The sequence below is a fragment of the Protomyctophum parallelum genome (assembly GCF_964188405.1).
Source record: "Protomyctophum parallelum genome assembly, chromosome: 6".
NCBI lineage: Eukaryota > Metazoa > Chordata > Actinopteri > Myctophiformes > Myctophidae > Protomyctophum > Protomyctophum parallelum.
This window is the reverse complement of record NC_139701.1, coordinates 30215982-30236144: the sequence shown is the minus strand read 5'-3', so window position 1 is coordinate 30236144 and position 20163 is coordinate 30215982. Positions and strand designations below refer to the sequence as shown.

The 20163-nt window shown below is 43.1% G+C and overlaps 1 protein-coding gene across 4 annotated transcripts in view; it reads left to right on the top strand.

Moving 5' to 3' along the window:
- Window positions 1-20163, top strand: part of dennd1b (DENN/MADD domain containing 1B) — a 147847-nt gene that overhangs the window by 53516 nt on the left and 74168 nt on the right. For all 4 annotated transcript variants that reach the window (XM_083766410.1, XM_083766409.1, XM_083766408.1 and 1 more), the window contains exons 4-5: window positions 13961-14010; window positions 15844-15963. In XM_083766410.1, the coding sequence (XP_083622536.1) occupies window positions 13961-14010; window positions 15844-15963 (170 nt within the window). The remainder of the gene's footprint in view (window positions 1-13960; window positions 14011-15843; window positions 15964-20163) is intronic.

Sequence of the window (20163 nt, the reverse complement as noted above, 5' to 3'; positions counted from 1 at the left end):
TGTTTCTATATCCTTATCTAGACCTTTGAAGCCCAGGTCTGATTGGAACCACAGGAAACACGGACTGTAGCCCACTGTACTCCAAGAAGAACTGAGAGTTCCTCTTGGATGGCACAGACAAAGCCTTCCAATCCAATCCACTTTATTTATAAAGCACATTCAACACAACAGAGTTGAAACAAAGTGCTGTACACAAAAAAATACTAAAATAACAAGGGCGAAAACAACAATTCAAAAACAGGGCAACATAAATGCATAATACAGTGGAAACGGCAACTCTTTCGAACGCCAGCGAGTACAAGTGAGTTTTCAGATGTGAAAAAGACAATTGAAACAGTGGTTAACACCTTTACTGTGTTATAAATCAGAATAAGAAGTTGCGTTCCCTGTGCTGTTTACACTAACCTTCATGAAACTCCTGCTGAAAAAAGTCCCATAGTTTGTTACCGAGTCGAAAAATAATCCACCGGAGTGATGCGGAACATCAACACAGTGATAAGTGTGAGATGGATGCGGCCATGAAACCCTGTTAACTGAACTCATTTTCCCAGAAGCCCTTGCAAGCCAGTGATGTCCACGACAATGCCGGTATTTCTTAAAAGTTATCGAAAAACGGCGAATTAAACATATAAAACAAAAGACGGGTTTAGTGTATTCGGCAGGGAAAGACGATGGGGAAAAAGACACGTTTAGCAGGTTCTGCAGAGAACAACCAGTCCTGTGATCACATATGACTCTCGGTCCACAATCAGAGTAAAAGTTTAAATCTTTTTGTCCTTTTTTCTTCTCAAATGTCTTATTTTCTACTTGAAATGTATCATGTTTTTGTATGTTGTATGTCCTGTTTTGTTAGTATTGTTTGGTTTTAACTGTATGGGGACTGTGGATGGAAATTAGCATCACTGCTAAAATCTGAAGTGTATTTACGCTGCATTTATATGTAGTGTTCATTAATATGTTCTGTCCCGTCCAAATAAACAAATAAATTAAAGTATTTAAACACAGGCAAGGTTTACAATTTTTTTATAAAAATAACACTGAAGAAGAATCACAAAAAACACTGGCAGTTCATTATGTCCTCAATTTAATACAATTGCGCAATCGTCCACATGTGATAATATGTGATTATGCACATGACATGTAGCTGACTAGAAATGAGGAAGCAGACTAAATTAATGTAACTGTCTGTCAATGAGAAAATGTGTTTGAAGTGCTGGTGCTTTCACAGCAGGGACTCATCTAAGTCCATTGCTCTGTGTGCCGTACCGGGCACCAATCACCTTTTAACACTTATAGGACTTCTTCTCAAATAAAAGCGCCTTAAGATGTGTGTGGACACGTCTTTTCTTTGTCGATATAAAACGGGATCACTAAAATCCATTTTTTGACAGCGGCCATTGATAGGCAACGGCAACGCCTTGCTCAGCCCATTCCATGTCTGCGCACGCAGCCATTCACTTCCTGGTTTGCGCCCTCTCCGCGCAGATTGATCATAACTCTGATGTTCTGTCCTAATTTCTGACTTCATAATGCGTCTCGTTTAGAATATTAACGCTTCTTTCTAAAGAGAGATCAGTTTCATGACGGCGATGTACAGTAGTAAAGGAAGTTTTCACCTCCCAGTTTTAGGGGAAATGAAAGGTGGCTAGCGGCTTTATTCTGAAAAATTCCCGTCAGGTGAAAAGAAGCAGCTTGGACTCCTCATGCATAGAAGGAAGCATGAAGTCAGTCTGCTGCCCCCCCCCCAGGTTGGCAGAAGAAGTGTAGCGCCCATGATTACATTAGATAATCTACACTGGTTGAAGAAATGCGGTGCAAAAATGTTAAGAAAAAAAGTCTTCTCTAAATTGTCTTTTTTAATAATACTCACCCGTTGTGAGATATTTGCCCCTGTGGGGGGTACTGCGCCCGGGTGTGTTTGTAATTGACTAATCAATTCATTAATAATCATTAATGTGTCAAATCGAAAAAATCGTTACGCCCTCCATATTCATATGGTCAATGCCTGTGTGAAAAGTGGGAGTTATTGGTGCAGGCAATAGGAGTTACGGCAGTCACAGTGACACACAGACAGACACACACACGCGCAGACAGACATTGTTAGAATTATAGTATGATGTATTCTCTAAATACTCTTTATCTTTATCCGTGTTTCATGCCTACTGCTGTGCTTCTACAACAGACTACACCCACCCCGGTTCACTCCCTCTTCCCCAGGTGTTTCGCCTTGATTGCATCTAAACCCTGTATATTCAGTGATTTCACTCAAAAAACCTTAGGTTTCTTAGGCTCTCGTTATCCAATCAGGATAGAGAGCCAAAAATGAAACCTAAGGTATTTTGACCCCCAGGGGTTAACTGGGGACAGGGAGGAACTCCTTATATGGTCAGCACACTCTATAGTAGAGAGGATTATCACAACAAAACAAAAAAATAAGTGATATTTGAATTAAGTGAAATCACTGAATATACCTTTAAACTAAAACTATGCCTAAAACCTAAATTCCCAAACACTATGCCTAACCCTAACATTAACCCTAACCTCACAGAAATTATGCCTCAACCCAACCTCAAAACACTGTCCACCTGGGCAAAACTTACGGGAAAGAGTGCAAGTCCCCATGCTGCTGCAACTAATACACAAGTCCACTCACGAAGAAAGTGATGCTTTTCTTGTGAATTTACTCATGGACGTGGATGGACTCATTTGGTTTAATTATCGATTATTGATCTGATCTATTGCTGTTGCAATTATATGGCATGGCTGTAGTATGTAGACTAGCCGTGTATGTTTTTGTGTTCGTCTATGTGTGGGTGTGTGTCCGTCCGTTTGTCTGAAGTCTCGCAAACTGATGGATTTGGTGCCAAAATGTTTGTATACACTGCCAGTAGGGCAAATAATATTGCACACATTCTTTTTTCACAATACACTTTATTCTTATGAATGACTCGGCAATCAGGACTATTATTATTGTATTGGGATAGTCATAATAAGCTACAGGAAAGTTGCAACAGTGACAAGAATTTGTGCAATTCACAGCCACTTGACTTTGAGAGAAAGATAACACCCTGTCACACTCTTTTGACACTGGGTGACTTTTCTTTTATCTCATGTTAAATGCTGTGTCACAGCTTTAGTATGCCACTGATGTGGGTACTACCAGGCTCATGAGACAGTCATGAGTGAAGGTATAAAAAGACGCTGTTGCATTTAGCTGTTGCTAACAGGTTTTTGGTTTGTAAATGCCAATGGTGGGTGCTCTTCTTCTGTTTGGCTGTGGATGCGATCCCCATGTGTGTTACTTAAAGTTAGAATGTGAAGGTTTCATCAGGGTGTCAAACTGATTTTAGGTCACGGGCAAGACTAGGCAAAGTGCAACTTCATGTGGGTTTTTTTTTTTTTTTTTTTTTTATCCCATTTGTAACCCATTTTTCACCCCTGTGTCAATTATCTAACGTGATCCTGGGCTCTACACACCCTCCACCAACCTGGGGAGAGCATCGGACTTGAACTCATGCTTCCTTCATGCATGGGTGTCCAAGTTGCTCCTTTACACCCGACAGGGGGGAGTTTCCCTGGTTGGACGTAGCGTGTGGAAGGAAAACGTTATTCCAACCAGTTCCTTTCCCCTCCATCAGGCGCCCCGGCTGGCCAGGGGGAGGCAGTTTATAGACCAGGATTACTGCATGTTTTTTGTGAGGGTACCTACCCTAGGGGACACGGGGAGAACATGCAAACTCCACACAGAAAGGCCCTTTCATGTGGGTTGTTCGCTGTGTCGTATGACGGTGTCGACGTCACATGGTGAAGTAAGCAGATCTATAAACTCACAATGTGTTGCATCGCGATTCGGGACACTTGTACATCTGCTATTTTTGGCTTACGAAACGATCATCAAAAAAGTATAAATCATGCCTAAGTGCATATACTAGTTTGCTTCTTGCATATATCTCTCTTATTCATGTGACCGTCTATCCTCTCTTTTTTTCCTTGCTCTGTCATTATAGCATCACAGCCAATAATCTGACAGGATCCGGTGTGGTTTGGAGATTATTTTAGAAGCATGGTGTCTGTTGTGTAATAAAACTCTCAGATGGTCTCAGACAGACACCACCAGACAGGCCGTTCTCCCCTTGAAATCACACTCAGTTTTCACCATTTTATAAGTAGGTCAGTATTTATACGTTTTGTTATAAGTATCTTGTTTGTCTATGCATGTTTTAATTTGTGCGTGTCTTTTAGCTCTGTGCGCGTGTTCAAACCATCCACTGTTCTCTCCAATCAAGGTCTCATAACATCAGGCCTTTTTATAATTCTGCATCTCTCTCTCTCTCTCTCTCTCTCTCTCTCTCTCTCTCTCTCTCTCCAAACTAAGGCTCAGCTGTCCTTGTGCCTTTTCCATGTTGCAAATGAATGCATATCCATGCAAATTCTCAAAAAGAGAGAGAGGGAGAATTTAAATATATTGCTTAAAGCTGCGCCCGAGCCGACCCTGCCATTCGGCGTTTGAAAGCAGCGTGTCTGTTTGAATACTGAGGTTCTCTCTTTGTCATGTTCGCCAGAGGGGCTGGGTGAGCGAACGAACGCAGGCAGGGAACGGGCAGAGATCGGCTGGCCAGCCGCACACAGACAGACTAATTGGGGAAAGGGGGGCGAAAGGGGGTGTCGACGGGTGAGGAGAGGGTGGGAGGTGTAGGGAGGGCGGATCTGAGAGGGACGACAGGGGGTTTGAGAGTGAGGTGCAAAAGGACAGTCGGTACGGAGGAGGGGGGGGGGGGGGGGGGAGGAAAGGTGACAAAGAGGGCAAGAGAGTGAGCGAGAGGAAGGGGTGAGGGATGGGTGAGAGGAGACACAGTGGTCTCCAGCGTTGATCTGCCAGTAGACCTGCTGGGGGATGTCATTATACTGGAGAAGCTCTGTCTTCATAGCCAGTTATACCTGCCTTACTGCAGTCTGGCCTGCAGTATTCCCTTTATATCATACTGTACATTCATTGTCAGCCAGTGAATACTATATATGTATTCACTAGTTGACACTATGTATAGTGATACCTATCATACTATATACACTCACTGTCAGTCGGTGATTGTATGTATATTCAAATTCATGTTATACGGTATACTATGAATTCACTGGCTGACAGTGAATGTATAGAATTTGTGTTCCCTTTGAGGGAGCACAAATTGCCCATAATGGATCCATTTGGTTTAATTTGCATACTCTTCGGAGTTCAATTTACACTCTGGATTTTACTGTGCGAGCACAGGGCAGTCTGTGCCGGGAGCTCAGAACGATTTTAGTCCACAACCAGAGAAGTGACATTTTTCTCACTCAGCCCCTGGACCTAATATAATGGTTTCATATTAATGCTCTTAAATATAGAGACACAATAGACTAATATAATGTAATCCAGCTAAGTTTAAGAGCCAGTGTGCTGACAACTTCTGAGCCAGGGGGAGACTGGGAAAGTCTTTGAACTATTGCCCATTGTGGTTCAGTAGAATTTAAATATGACATTGATAATCGACACAAATAAACTCATGATCGTTTCAACGGAAATGTGCTCGGCTGTAGTGAGTAGATAATTGTAGACTACGGATGGTTTTGATATGTGTGTGTGGGGGAAACACTTCATGGACACATGGTGAAACTGCAGGTTAAAGCTGGGCACAGGAGTTTTACAATCCAAACCGATTTTGAAATTGAGTTGCATCACGCAATTAAGGATAATCTTATAAGATTATCCTCTCTATAATCTTCTAAACACTACAACCTTTTAAAATAATGGCACAGCACTGCATTATACAGCATGTTATTAAGATTATCGTGTCTGGCTGAGCAATGCAGCACCTCACGTGAAGTGACGTGATCAAAAGTGAACTGGAATTGGCTAAACTTGCTGTGGCAACGGACAAATGATTGTGATGTCTGGTAAAACAAAATGTTGGTTCGACCAGTCGAATGTCAAAAGTCCTCTCATTCAGTCTCCTTGTAGACTTGTCTCTCCCGGTGTTCCACTCAAACAGTAGCGGTAATCATCCAGATAATATTAAACATGTTTAATTGGTGCGGTCCCAAATAGTCTGAGCAGTGCGCACTAAACTGATCCAGAGGTTTGAACCCCTCACTCACACTACAGTAGAATCTGGACAGATAATTGTGCACACATGCAGGCCCTGAACATACAATACAGTATATTGGGCACTGCCTCAGAGAAATCAATTGTAGTCCTTAGAAAGCGGCCTTATGCCCCAACCGGGACGAAGAGTATAAGTACGTACGTTAGAATGGTATATATTAAACCCTCCGTTTGGTTTCCTCTCAGTCCACCGCAGTATAACCCCTTTTGGTGTTCATAGCATTATGTTATACTTTAGCTTGTATGAGCTTGTAGGTCTGCTAATTTTTTTTTTATCGTGAAAATTGGGCACAAATCTTTGAATATATATTCTTTCAGAGCGAACATCTTTTTTATTTTGACGTCAGGCCTAAATGGGTTAAAAGAATCACAGAGAGCAGCAGTGGAGAGGATAGGGGACTGGATAGGGCTATTATCACCACGTGCACTGAGTGATTTACATAGTTGTACAAATTACATTCTCCTACTTTAGAAAAAAAGTATTATTGATTTAGCACCTGGACATCAGCAGTTCAACAGATGTACTTATTTATTGAGATAATGCCTGTCTACATGACGACATCTAGATCAGTTAACCACTTAAACCCTATACAGTTAATTGACCGTGGTCCCCCGGGGGTCTATATTTGGTCCCCTGCTGTCCTTTCTAACTCTGCCGGTAGAAGAAGCAGTAGGCAATCAAATTAAAAGGTGGAAGGTTGGCAGATTAAATGGCATTTTATTTTTCTCGCTTCATGCCTAAAATGTGTGGTTAACAGAGACGTTCCATTTATTAATCTGTGCCCCGGGAGGTGATGCTATACCCTCCAATTGCATTCAGATAAGACCCGCCCCTCACACACACCGCCCCAAGGGCTCTGCGGGCCCAGCTGGGCTGAAGTAGGCTAAGTTCCACTGGCTCTAGCCGGTTATGTTAGTGTGGCTGTAGTAGCCGGGGAATATAAAGCAGGACAGGGGTTTAAAGACCAAGTCCCCCCAGGGAGGAGTCCTCTGTGCCTGAGGAGAGGGGTGTGAACTTAGCCGCTTCTGTCACCATCCCTCTCGCTCCCTCGCTCCCTCCCTCCTTCTGTGGTTTTCTCCATCTCTCTGTTGCCTTCTCCATGACATTCACTCTCCCTCCTCATCTCAATGCTTCTACCCTGTCATTCTCTCAAAATGTGTTGTCGTGTTTTAAAAAAAGAAATCTAATCCTATACGATAAAGTATATAAATTAGTCTTTAAGAGCCTCTCCGCCCCCCCCCCCCCCCTTTTTTTTTGGAGGGGGGGGGGGGGGGGGGGGGTTCTACCATTCCTGATTTATTTTTCCCCCTCGGTCCCCTGCTCTTCTGCCCCTTCATTCTATTCCACTTTAGTCCAGAACACAAGGTAATATCGCTCGTCAAGTTCACACAGTGGTACTAATGAAACCTGCAAAGGAATTTCAGCAGGTTAACTTTATTCCTGTCTGCTGGTAAAGCCACTGTGGAAGTGATTCACACTGCCAGGGTACACTGTACAAATTGTACAAATGGAACCAAATGCAATCTTACGGGTTAAAAGACCCTAAGGGTCCTTTTGGTTACATTTGTACTCTCTTAGAGTTAAAGTAACACTCATGGTTTTACTGTGTGAACGTTCTTCCCTCTTGCCTGTTCATGGTCTCTCAATCCATGACTTTGAGTTATGTGATTCTCTGGGATGGCTGAAGTGTGTGTGTGTGTGTGTGTGTGTGTGTGTGTGTGTGTGTGTGTGGTATCAATGCCGTGCATTTCCAACGATTACTCAATCATACTGGTTTAATCAACCCTACAGTACTGTGAAAGAAAATCAGTGTGTGGATGCAAGGAAGAGTTTAGCCCTAAATGTCTTTCTTTTTGTGTGGGCATGAGGTTCCTTCAACTTCCTTGCACTGTGGCGCTGTAGCCTGCTATCCAGAGGAGGGAGGAGGGGGCAAGGAGAGCTGTGTGCGCTGCGCCAGTGCTGCTATGTGCCGTGTAACGTTGCGTCTTAGCGATAGCACACATGTCCGCTGGGGAGAACCGAGAGCATTCTGTCTCGCTGAGTGATACCCCTGTCTCCACCGACGATAAACAACACACACACACACACACACACACACACACACACACACACACACACACACACACACACACACACACACACACACACACTCCACTGTCTCCTAGGCCCAGCCTAGCAACAGCTTCCTCCTTCACACCCCCCAGAGCTGTAAATGTATTAGCTGCCTCATATTCTTTTGTCTTGGGAAAATGGGGAGTGTGTGTGTGTGTGTGTGTGTGTGTGTGCGCGTGCGACGTGTCTGTGTGCGGTGTGTGTGGTTGGGGGGGGGGGGGGCGTTGTACTAGGCAACAAGAGTGGCAAAGCCTGCCATTCCTGTCTAGAGATCCCTCTGGTATACTGTAGGGCCCAGTGGTGGAGAGACGATAGGAGAGAGAGGTACAGGGCTCCAAATATTGCACCGAGAAGGAGGGAGGTACAGTACAGGCAGACAGACAGGGAGGCAGGGAATGACAGAGAGAGAGAGAGAGAGAGAGAGGTGCATATGCATGTCTGTTGTCAGTGATTCAGGTATGGTGGAGAAAGCCCACTGAAGGAAGAGAGACAAAAAAAGCAGGAGTGTGAGACTCAAATCACACATGAGACATCGGTCTGCTGTTCTCGTACCAAAAAGAGAAGTTGAACGAGTGTGACGCGTTAGCTCTGCTAAAAACTGCATTTTTTTCTCTCTGTCATTTTTTCCCCCAAAGACGATATTTATGGAATTTCAGCTTTATGAGGACAGGAGACTGGAGAGAAAGACAGGAAAGGCAAGGGCGGGACGAAATGATTTCGGGAATCGAGCGCATGGCGATGATTATGCAGTTGACGCGCCAACTGGTTGAGTCCCCAGGGACTCACCGGGGAGCCGGGGGAGTCTTTCGTCATGCATTTGTCTGACTTAGCCACTTTCAACCTGCCGTCCCTATTTGGGCCATGTGATTATAGCCTAAAATAAATCTGCCCAAAACAGCAGATCTATAAGCTCACAACGTGTTATAACTTGTGGATACGTTATATTTCGCTATTTGTCTTATGACTAGTGTCTACAGTGTACTACGGCAACAGCTAAAGGACAACTTCAGATATTTACTTATTTGTACATATCTAGACAAAAATATTAGTTGCTTCATATAATTATAGTTCTTAAAAGGTGATTGCACTACATACAGTACATAGCAGAATGCACTGACTATTTCTTCACAGACTTTGTCTGTCTTGTCTAGGTTTTATATTTCTATCCTATGTTCATGTTCTCATGGTTCTATGTTCATGTCTTCCCCAGCTGTATCTCATTGTAATCAACCCTCTATTGTCTTGTACCGCAGTCAATCCTTGTCGGGTCATTGTTTGGTGTCGCATCATGTCAGTTTGTGATGTCTGTTCTAAAACGCACAACCATGGATTTTGAACGCTACCTCCCCATGGCTGTCCTGCTTTTGGGTTCTCAAGAGTTTGAGAGTTTTTGAATCTCCAGCCTTTAAACGTATCTGTTGCACTTTCTTTAATTCATGCTGCTGCCTGCTCCCGTTTCACATAATTTACAATTTGAAATTCACACCCATGTTAGTACGAGAGCACCGATGGCTGTTTTCTTCCCTAATAATGATTAATCCACTTTAAAATATGGTCAAGGATTATACAGAAAACACAGATTCAGTCTAAGTATTAGTTTCCCCTAGCCAGAACCTGATTGTGTGGGGCCACTGGGAGGGGGGGTTTCAAAATGCGGATTTCTGCCAATTTTTTGCGGTTATAGATACTACCACCGCTGGTGGGGAGTTACCTTGCTCCTTAGTGCTCGAATCCAGTGTACTGCCCGCCTACTGTATCTGGCACTCTGTGTTTCCCCTTCAGTTTTAATTTCACGCTGAGCTAAAAGCTAACGAAGCCATAACTAGGTCTACTGGATAATGCAACGTCCCTGCAATGCATTACATTGTGGAAATGATCAAAATCCTAGAGAAATCAATTGTACAGATATTGCAGGTAATCATTTCTTAATGGCATTGCAAGTGAAAAGCTATCGGTATACAGCCATCTTTGTTTACCTCACGTGAGGGCGCAGATTCTAATGGAAGCGAAAGGGTTTACAAACACTAAGCTAGCTATGCCACTGCTAGGGCTGTAAAACAATGGTTTAAGTGGAAAACAGCTGCGATGGGTTACAAAAAAAACACCTGCGATTAGTTGCAATCAAAACGGTAATATGATTTGTCGTCAACAAATGTATTACTGTGGCAGGGGGTCATGATTGCCTGGTGGCCCTCCACACAATAATGCATATAAGGGAAACACTGCAGTTTTCTGGGAGTTCCAGATATGTGGTGCATGAAAACTAAACACGTTCATTTTTGAGGGGTTTAATGTTTGTTTTTAGTTCAATGTTTGTTTTAAAAACGTGATTGATAATGGAGGGAAATGTACGTCATCTTGTCCCTAACACAAACATTAAATGCCATTAACAATAAAGAGATTTTCTTTTCACTGTTTGTTTTACATCACCATTACATCACCTAATCATAGAAACATGAGTTAGACTTTAATATATTAGCGCCCCTCACTTCACACGGGTGTGATTTTTGGTTTTAGGGACAGATCTGGATGGTTCAAGATGTATTTTAGCCCCTAAACTATTCAAAGCTTAATAGACCAACAGTAGTATTTTGAAATTAATTATTTGACACACAGGAAGCCAGTATACGGATTTAAGAACCGGAGTGATATGCTCCACTTTCTCGATATTATAAAGACCAGAGCAGCAGCGTTCTGAATCAACTGCAGTCATCTGATTGATCGTTTTAGGGAGACCTGTAAAGACACTATTACAGTAGAGGCAGCTGAGGTTTTTCTAGATCAAGTCCTTTAACCTACACTGCCTACATTATATGCTACATTTGAGGAGCTTGACTTTGTGATTGTGCCAATGTGGCTGTTCAAATGACTTCACCAAGGGTTTTTGATTTGTCTAGCTAATTTGAAGAAAATTATGGCGCATCCAATTTTTTATTTCAATTGCTCAATGCATTTAATCTGTATTGAACACTCTGGTGAGTTGATATGGCTATGTAGATTTGTGTATCCTCTGCATAACTCGCTTATTTTGTTGTTTTCCACAATCTCTTTAAATATGATACAGTTTGCTACCACACAATATTTTTGTCTGTCTACTAGTAATACTTTCAACCGTGTCAAATGCAGCACTGATATCTAGAAATACTAAAACTGAAAATTTGCCACTGTCTGTATTTAAGTGGATGTCGTTGAAAACGTCTCAGTGTTGTGGTGTGGTCGAAAACATGACAGAAAGATATCAAGGCCATTGTTTAGTGTCACTGGCCTCAGTGGCCTGTCACACAACACACAACTCTACCTGTTGTAGGCGGAGCATTGATAAGTGAGGAATCTGGGAAGACAAATGTTATGTGTGAGAGTGTGTGTGTGTGTGTGTGTGTGCGCGTGTACGTGCACACGCCAACATGCGCCTGTGTGCCATATGCAGTGCGCCAGGGACGCTTCTCTGGAACATATTGGTGTGCGTACAGAGTGGTTAATAATAGTAGCGAGTGCATACCGCCATGGCAGCTCTGATGTGTGTGACAGTTTTACAGCCGCACATGCCAAGACACACACACACACACACACACACAGCAAGAGACCCCCTCTGCCATGGAGCCCTCCGTCTTTGTTGAGTTCTCAATTTTATCACAGATCCTGATAAGTAAAAACAAGCGCTTCCCACCCATTCGCCCCCCCCTCCCCCCTCGCTTCCATATGTGGGCACACGCATACATTCGTGTCCACGCACGTATGCATGCATGCACACACACACACACACACATACACACAACAAACACAAACATATAGCCTAGTCAAAGTCAGCCACCCACTCACACATGCAGCACATGCACATGCTTAATCGCCTTCTCACATTCAATGCACAAACGCCTTCAAGCAGGCAGGCACTAACACATGTCACACACCCAGACACAAGTATGCATGATGCACACACATACCGCATGCAGCTACCTCATCTCCATCATAGCTCATTGTTTGTGTTGTTTGTCTGTGTTGCAGCTTTGAGTTTTAATCTGAGGTAGTTTGTTTTTGTTGTTTTAGTTTTTTTTTGTGAGGGGGGTCTTTAATAGCAGGCAGTAGGGCTGCAACTATCGATTATCTTCTTTAGACTTTATAATATTGCTTACCTTTTCTATTAATCAAATAATCAAGAAGTGTGTTTATTTATATATATATATATATATATATATATATATATAATATATAATATATATATATATTCACTGTCGGGCAGAAACCTCTTATCTTCATATTATACGTTTTTGTGTTTAGTCGTAAATTAATACCCTACTTGATCATAGTACAGCAGCGTGTGACGCACAAAGCATTAATACTTCAAAAGTAGCAAATCTACAAGCTCCAAAACCGGTTTTGGACATACAGTAATTATGAGTACCTGACAATATCAACAAATCGATGCGACATTCGAATGGATTTTCTTTTATGATTGACTATATCGATTAATCTGATTAACCACTTAATACTTAGTTGTACAAAGGCGTATGCAAAAACAGCTATGGTGGTTTGGTTAACTGTTGCACCGGTTATGTTCAGTACAGTCAGCACCATCAGGAAATGCATTCTGTGGAGGGAGGCAGGCAGGCAGGCAGGCAGACAGACAGACAGACAGACAGACAGACAGACAGACTTCTGCTGTCACTCAGCTGCATGGTCAGACAGACAGACAGATCTCTGCTGTCATTCAGCTGCATGGTCAGACAGACAGACATATCTCTGCTGTCATTCAGCTGCATGGTCAGACAGACAGACTTCAGCTGCATGGTCAGACGGACCTCTGGCTTGTTGATGCTCCTTGGCTAAGAGAGACGGATGGAAAAGAGAGAGAGAGGCTCCAAGTTCACCAGCCAGCCACCCAGTCTGGAAGTCCCCAGGATGCCTCTATGAACTACAGAGAGACATGGCTGGTCTGGGGTGTAGCTAACCCATATGGTGCTCCACTGTGTCCCTGCTCCATGTCTAAATCCATATGCTGCAGGAGGAAGGCCGCCACCACCGAACCCCCCCCCCCCCCCCCCCCCTCACACACGTTCCTTCTTTAACCACAGGGGAGATGTTGGGAGGTAAAGCCCCGCAGGCTCACCCCCCCCCCACCACACCTCTTAACCCCTCAGAGCTGCTTAGCCCATTGTCACTGCAATCTGCCACCACAACCTAGCTGCCCCCCTCTCTGTCTCCCCCCCCCCCCCTCTCTCTGCGTGTCTCTGTCTCTCCTTCGCTCTATCTCTCTCTCCCCTCATTTTACATCTCCCTTTGGCACCTGATAATCGATGAACTCGTTCGCTGCTAATTATTTAAGCTGTTGATCGGGGAGACCCCGAGACCCCCCCTCCCCCCATTCTTTAAGAAAAAAAGAACAGAAGTCAATGTTTGGTCTCTCCGCGTCTCCGTTCCGCCAGCTGAAGTACTCTAGATTGCCAATTCATTTGGATTAAGTGCATTAGGGCTACAGCGTGTTGATGGGAACATTTTGTCAGATCACTATCAGCGGCGCTAACATTAATCCTCATTTTGCTTTGCCAGTTGATACTGCCCACTTAGAATACACCCTGGGGACCCATGATCTCAAATGGACCATTGTGGTTCTCTTTGCTCTCTCTCTGTTCTCACCGTTTAATTGAGTGTATCTCTAAAAATGTTCTCTCTCTCTCTCTCTCTCTCTCTCTCTCTCTGTTCTTGTTTCACAGGAGGTCCTGCAGACGGTACCAAAGTTCTGCTTTCCCTTTGACGTGGAAAGGTACGCTTCCTCCACTCCCACGCGCGCGCGCACACACACACACACACACACACACACACACACACACACACACACACACACACACACACACTGTATTGTAGACACATACATACATGCATACAAACGTGCACGCAAGCTTGTGAGTGAGTGCATGACATACACACATACTTAACACACATGAACAAGGAAATGATGTGAGTACACATTTGTGTGTGCGCATGTGTCTGGCTGTCCGCCCATGCTGAAGTGTCATGCTTAGCTGCATATCGCCGCTGGCCAATGTGTTTGTGTGTGTGATGTACTGTACATACTGTATGATGTACTGTACATACTGTATAACGTTGCTGTCTGGCAGAAACCTCTTATCTCCATTAACTTTTTGTGATTTTTCGACTTTGAATATTTTCTTGTTGTTGAATACGATGTTGTTGTCCACAATTACATGCTTTATTGTGGTAGTGATGTAACAGGCAAACATTGATCAAAATAACAATTTCACTCTTGAGAATGTAAAATGAAACCATGATATGTAGTCCATTTTATTTCATTTGGGTGAATTTGATGACCAACTGTAGCAGGGGACCATGAGGACCACTTGTGGTCCCCTGGTTGAGAACCAATGCCCTACTTGGTCAAACTACAGCATCACATAAAAGCATCAAAAGTAGCAGATCCACAAGCTTGAGCTTTTAGATCTGCTACATTAACCATGTTTGCTATGCCCAGCTTTCCGTGTTTGTGTAAACATTGAAGACCAAAAAGTGAAGACGTAAAAATTAAGACTCAAATTGTGATTGGCCAGAATGACATTTGTGATGATTTGATTGGCTGAGCACGGAATGTGATGCATGTGATTTATGATGATGAATGATGATAAGAGCGCCCCCCTCACACACGGGTGTGATAAAAGTAAAAATAAAACAGTTGTGGACATTATGACGTTTCTGGTGCAGGTTCTGGTGCAGTAACGGTACAGGCTAGTATAGTAACAGTAACAGTACAGGCTAGTATAGAGGTTCTCATACAGTAACAGTAATGGTACAGTAACGGAACAGTACAGTTACAGTAACGGTACAGTAACAGTACAGGCTAGTATAGCAGCAACACACTTGTTAGTGAACCAACACATCATTGTGTGTGTGTGTGTGTGTGTGTGTGTGTGTGTGTGTGTGTGTGTGTGTGTGTGTGTGTGTGTGTGTGTGTGTGTGTGTGTGTGTGTGTGTGTGTGTGTGTGTGTGTGTGTGTGTGTGTGTGTGTGTGTGTGTGTGTGTGTGTGTGTGTGCGAGCGATGTAATGTCTAATTTATACTCCGTAGTGCGACAGTGTCACTCGGCGACGTGTTGTTAGCTTGAAAAGTCGTGTTCTTGTCAGCAAGCGATGGAGAATAAATTAAGCTTTGTCCAACGTGCTGTAGAAATATAAGTCTGATCCAACTTGGCCAGCAGCTCTCAGCTCTGGACTGGGCTCTTTATTTTCAGCATGGAAAATGACATCTAAAAGTACCTTTGCAGAGAGAGAGAGAGAAAGGGGGAGGGTTGGGGGCTAATATAATGCTCCTCTACCAAAGCTGAACTGCTGCCATCTAGTGGCAAATGAATATACTATTGCACAATGCCTTGGGGAACTTAATACTCCCTTTAGTTGTGCTGTGTGTGTGTGTGTGTGTGTGTGTGTGTGTGTTATATTAGACACATTTGAAAAGTTTGTCATTCCAGTTCATTGCGAAGGCAGGTCATTGTCTAAACATTTGGCGTTTTTGTAGCATGATATACAGAGTACTGTATTGTATTAACTTAATTAATTGTATGTGTGTGTCTGTCTGTCTGGTCTCAGGGTATCCCAGAGTCAGTTGGGGCAGAACTTCACCTTTGTGCTGACCGACATTGACAGCAAGCAGAGGTTTGGCTTCTGCCGACTCACTCAAGGCTGCCGTGTCTGTATATGTCTGCTCAGGTATACCACACACACACACACGCACACACACGCACACACACACACACACACACACACACACACACACACACACACACACACACACACACACACACACACACACACACACACAGCCATCTCTCACCGTGATGTCACACTTAGAATGAATGGCATTATCTTCAATAGATTTAAAAAAATAAATAAGATGGACATCTTGAATGTGACTGCAATGTTGAACATGCAATGGCATCAACATTGTAGCTTTTGTACATTTGCTGGCAGCAAATATATATGAATGTCAACAACTGGAATCTGGATAAGTGCGCTGATGAATACAGTACAATTCACATTTCGGAAAATAATCCCACGGTCTCAGATTTCTGTTTTCTGTTTTCTTAGATTCACTATCAAAGGGAATATGTAAAAAATAATTGCAGATCTACAAGCTCAACGCATCAGGCTATGATGCGTTGTGCGCTTGTAGATTCGCTATTTTGGTGTGCAACCCTCGCATGCAACTAAGTATAAATCACAATTAAATGTGTTCAAACCAACCATCACCTATATTGACTTAATTAACGAGAGCTCCCATTTATGGCTCCTATTGTCATAAAATGTATGGACCACTCTCAGGATTATTATTTATTTTTTTTATTTTTATGCATTCCTTTTTAAAATAAGGTGATTTCAGCTTCATATTGAAGACAATGTTACCTTGTTCTGCTGAGCAGGAGAAACAAATCTATATTCCCATCTTCCCACACACATCTTACACATGCACATATGATTACTAAAAAGCTGTGAAATGTTGATATTTCATTGGTGGGCTGTTTCTATTTGGATAGGGGTGCCCACAACCATGTTTCGGTTTCTATTTGGATAGGGGTGCCCACAACCATGTTTCGGTTTCTATTTGGATAGGGGTGCCCACAACCATGTTTCGGTTTCTATTTGGATAGGGGTGCCCACAACCATGTTTCGGTTTCTATTTGGATAGGGGTGCCCACAACCATGTTTCGGTTTCTATTTGGATGGGGGTGCCCACAACCATGTTTCGGTTTCTATTTGGATAGGGGTGCTTGAAAAAAGGCCATTCCCCCACCTAATAGCACTGTAACAAAGGCCATTATAACTTAATTTCCATTTAATTAAGCATAATTCACTAATTCTAGTGTTGCAAATGTAATTACACTCCTATTATGTAGAGAGTGTACCCCAGTGCTAATCTCAACGTGGGAGCTTTTTAAAATAATTTAGGAAAGTGTCAACATGACCTGCTGCTGCTGCTGATGATAGCATAACATGAAAAGGAGAAATTAAGCATTTCAATGGCATTAGTGGCATTAGTTGATTAAAAGAGGTTCTTAAGCACTTGAACCCTGGCAAGCCTATTTTGGTCATGTTTAAGTTTCACAAAATACAATAAAAACATATATGTATATGTACTAGTGTCTGTGTGCGTTTGTGTATATATATATATATAAATATATTTTTTTTTGGAGTGGATAAAGCACCGCATAAATCGGTTTTTCAGTTGTGTGTGTGTGTGTGTGTGTGTGTGTGTGTGTGTGTGTGTAATTGCTGCTCTGGTTGGTGTGTGATTGTGTGTCCGACTGTGTCTCCTGATGGACAGTGGTGGGTTTGTCACTGCCCTTATGAGCTGCTGTCGAGAACCGTCCCTCCTGCTCGCACCACCCACCCTTCCTCAGCCAGGCTCTGCATGGCCTTTGTTTCTCTCTCTCTCTCTCCCTCCCCCCCCCTCTCTCTCTCTCCTTCTCTCCCTCTCTCTTTTTCTTACTCCGAGTCGTTACACTGCTACTGCCACAGTGCGACGGCAAAGACGCCTGGTCCATAATTATGCATGAAGCTTCACTGCCAATTAGCAGAGGCTCCCCTGTCCCTCTCGCTGAGTTCGACATGCTAATTCATTTGACATATGATGTATAAAATTCATTATGCATTCTGAGTAGTTTGCATGGCTTGCTTAATTTAATAATAATAATAATAATAATAATTAAAAAAATGTGTAGAAAGTTTTTAGTTTGTGTGTGTGTGTGTGTGTGCACGCGCGCACACATGCATGTTTTCTTTTCTCCTGTAGACTGATTTTAGTGTTTAGTTTAGTCCACTGAGTTGGGAAAAGATTTGTGAAATATTTTAAGGTGTGATTGAAGTAAATAATCCATACTTTAGATGTCTCAAAGTAGGTACAGTATGTGAACCGTGTACGAAAACCTTGAATAAAAGGAGAGCAGAAGCCTGCACCCCCCACCTGCCAAATATACACCTTTTATTGTTTTTGATTCAGAATGATTTAAATTTTTGACTTGCCAGTTACACATTATTTCAAAAGAGAGGAGAGAGGAAAAAACAACATTTTTTTAAGTGCGGATATGAAAGAAGGATCAGAATGAATTAGTGGCGTTAGCCTGTGAGGCAGATTAAAATAAAAAAGTGGGGGAAGAGGCTCGGCCACCACTTAGCCTACCTTCATTTAATCTATCATTTCCTGTGGATGTAAAATAAAAGTAATTAAAACAGTTTGCGTCTCCGCAATTGTTGAAGTGCTGAGACCATAAAATTGTCACCTCTGCTTACTGGAGGAAGTGCCTTAATGACTGGGACAGTTTTATGTGGACAGCCCTTTGTAGTCTTGTGGCTAAAGACCCTGGCTGAAAGGGCCGCACTTCCTTAGGCGAAACCTCTTAACACACACACCCACACACACCCCTGCACACACAAAGATTTTCACACTGTTATCCCCCTACGTCTTCTCCCATGTTCATTCTCTCACATTTGGAAAGCGGGGAGGGGGGGGGGGGGACTGCCGTTGGACATGTTAGCGGCTCAGAGATGAAAAAGCCGTTTTCCTTGGTTTTATTTGACGGCTGAGGCTTTGGGATCCCCGGCCTTGCTCCGGTTAGTGGTCACTTAGCGGGGCTGCCAGAGGACATTTCCTTCCCTGCACTTAACCCTTGACCCGGCAAAGTAAAGATGTAATCAAATCTTTCACTGAGCCGGCTACAAGGTGCAAGCTGACTTATGGTCCCAGGGCCCTGGATGTGGAGCGAGATTTAAGACCCATCCAGGGGAATATGAATAATAGCGTTTCGCTTAACACCCAACAGGTACTGTGTGGCAGAAAACAGGGCAGATGTACAGTACACATCCCAAGTGATCATTTAGCTCTGAGAATGTACATTTTTTACTCTGTCAGAGTCGAGGCCTATTCATACTCTGTTTTAGGTGATAAAGTGACCACCGGAAACTACAACATGACGTCAGGCCACGGTGGTAAGCCTCTGACCGCTCTCCCAAACAAATCTCTCTTGTTTTTACTAGCCACAGTTTCGTTGGTCACCTTAACACCTAAAACTGGAGTATGAATAGGCCTTTAAGTTGATAAATTAACACTGAGGATGTTTTGTGGGTAAGTTCACCAGTCCTGACCTGTCCTGTACTCAAACAACTTAACAGCCAAGGTGTACAGATAGTAATTGTAATATAGGACATAACAATGTCTGGATGGGATATTATAGTTATAGATATTGAAAGTGTTTTTGTAATAGTTTTAGTAATTTATTTTTATTTAAATATGCACTGTACAATGTTGAAAAGCATAACTTTTGGATGCGCTGGATTGTGGGAACTCCCTTCCATAACAGCATCATTTGCGAGACCTGATGCCCTTTCTTGCGCCACTGCTCCTCTCTCAGAGCCTGGGGGATGAGGAGCTGGAGGGGTCTATGAGTGGGCTGCAGATTAGCCGTTCATTCTTTGAGTACACGGCACTTTGAGAAGACGTGTGTTTAAAATGGCAGGAGAGATTGCGGGGCCTCCACGCTTGGAGCGCGCCAGTGATGGATGCCTCGCTCTCTATCGGAGGATTTGTGAAGCAAAAACAGATCTGAGCAATGAACTGTGACGAGTAGGAGTATCCCTGCAAGCTTTCCAAACTTTAACTTTACATCAACATAGAGAGGGGGGTTGCTTATAAAAAGAACAAAACAATGCCTCTTAAAGTTAATATTAATTTCAATGCATTTGAATAGAACACAAGGTATTTCCTATTGTGCTAAGAATCATAAGTATAAGCTTATGGAAGCAATGGATATCTTGATAAGCCGTGGTTGGCTGCCTCCAGCAGCAATCATGTGTTTCTCTCTAAAACAAAGGATTTACAGCATCTTGGTGTGGGGAGTAATGAGGGTGACGGCTCTT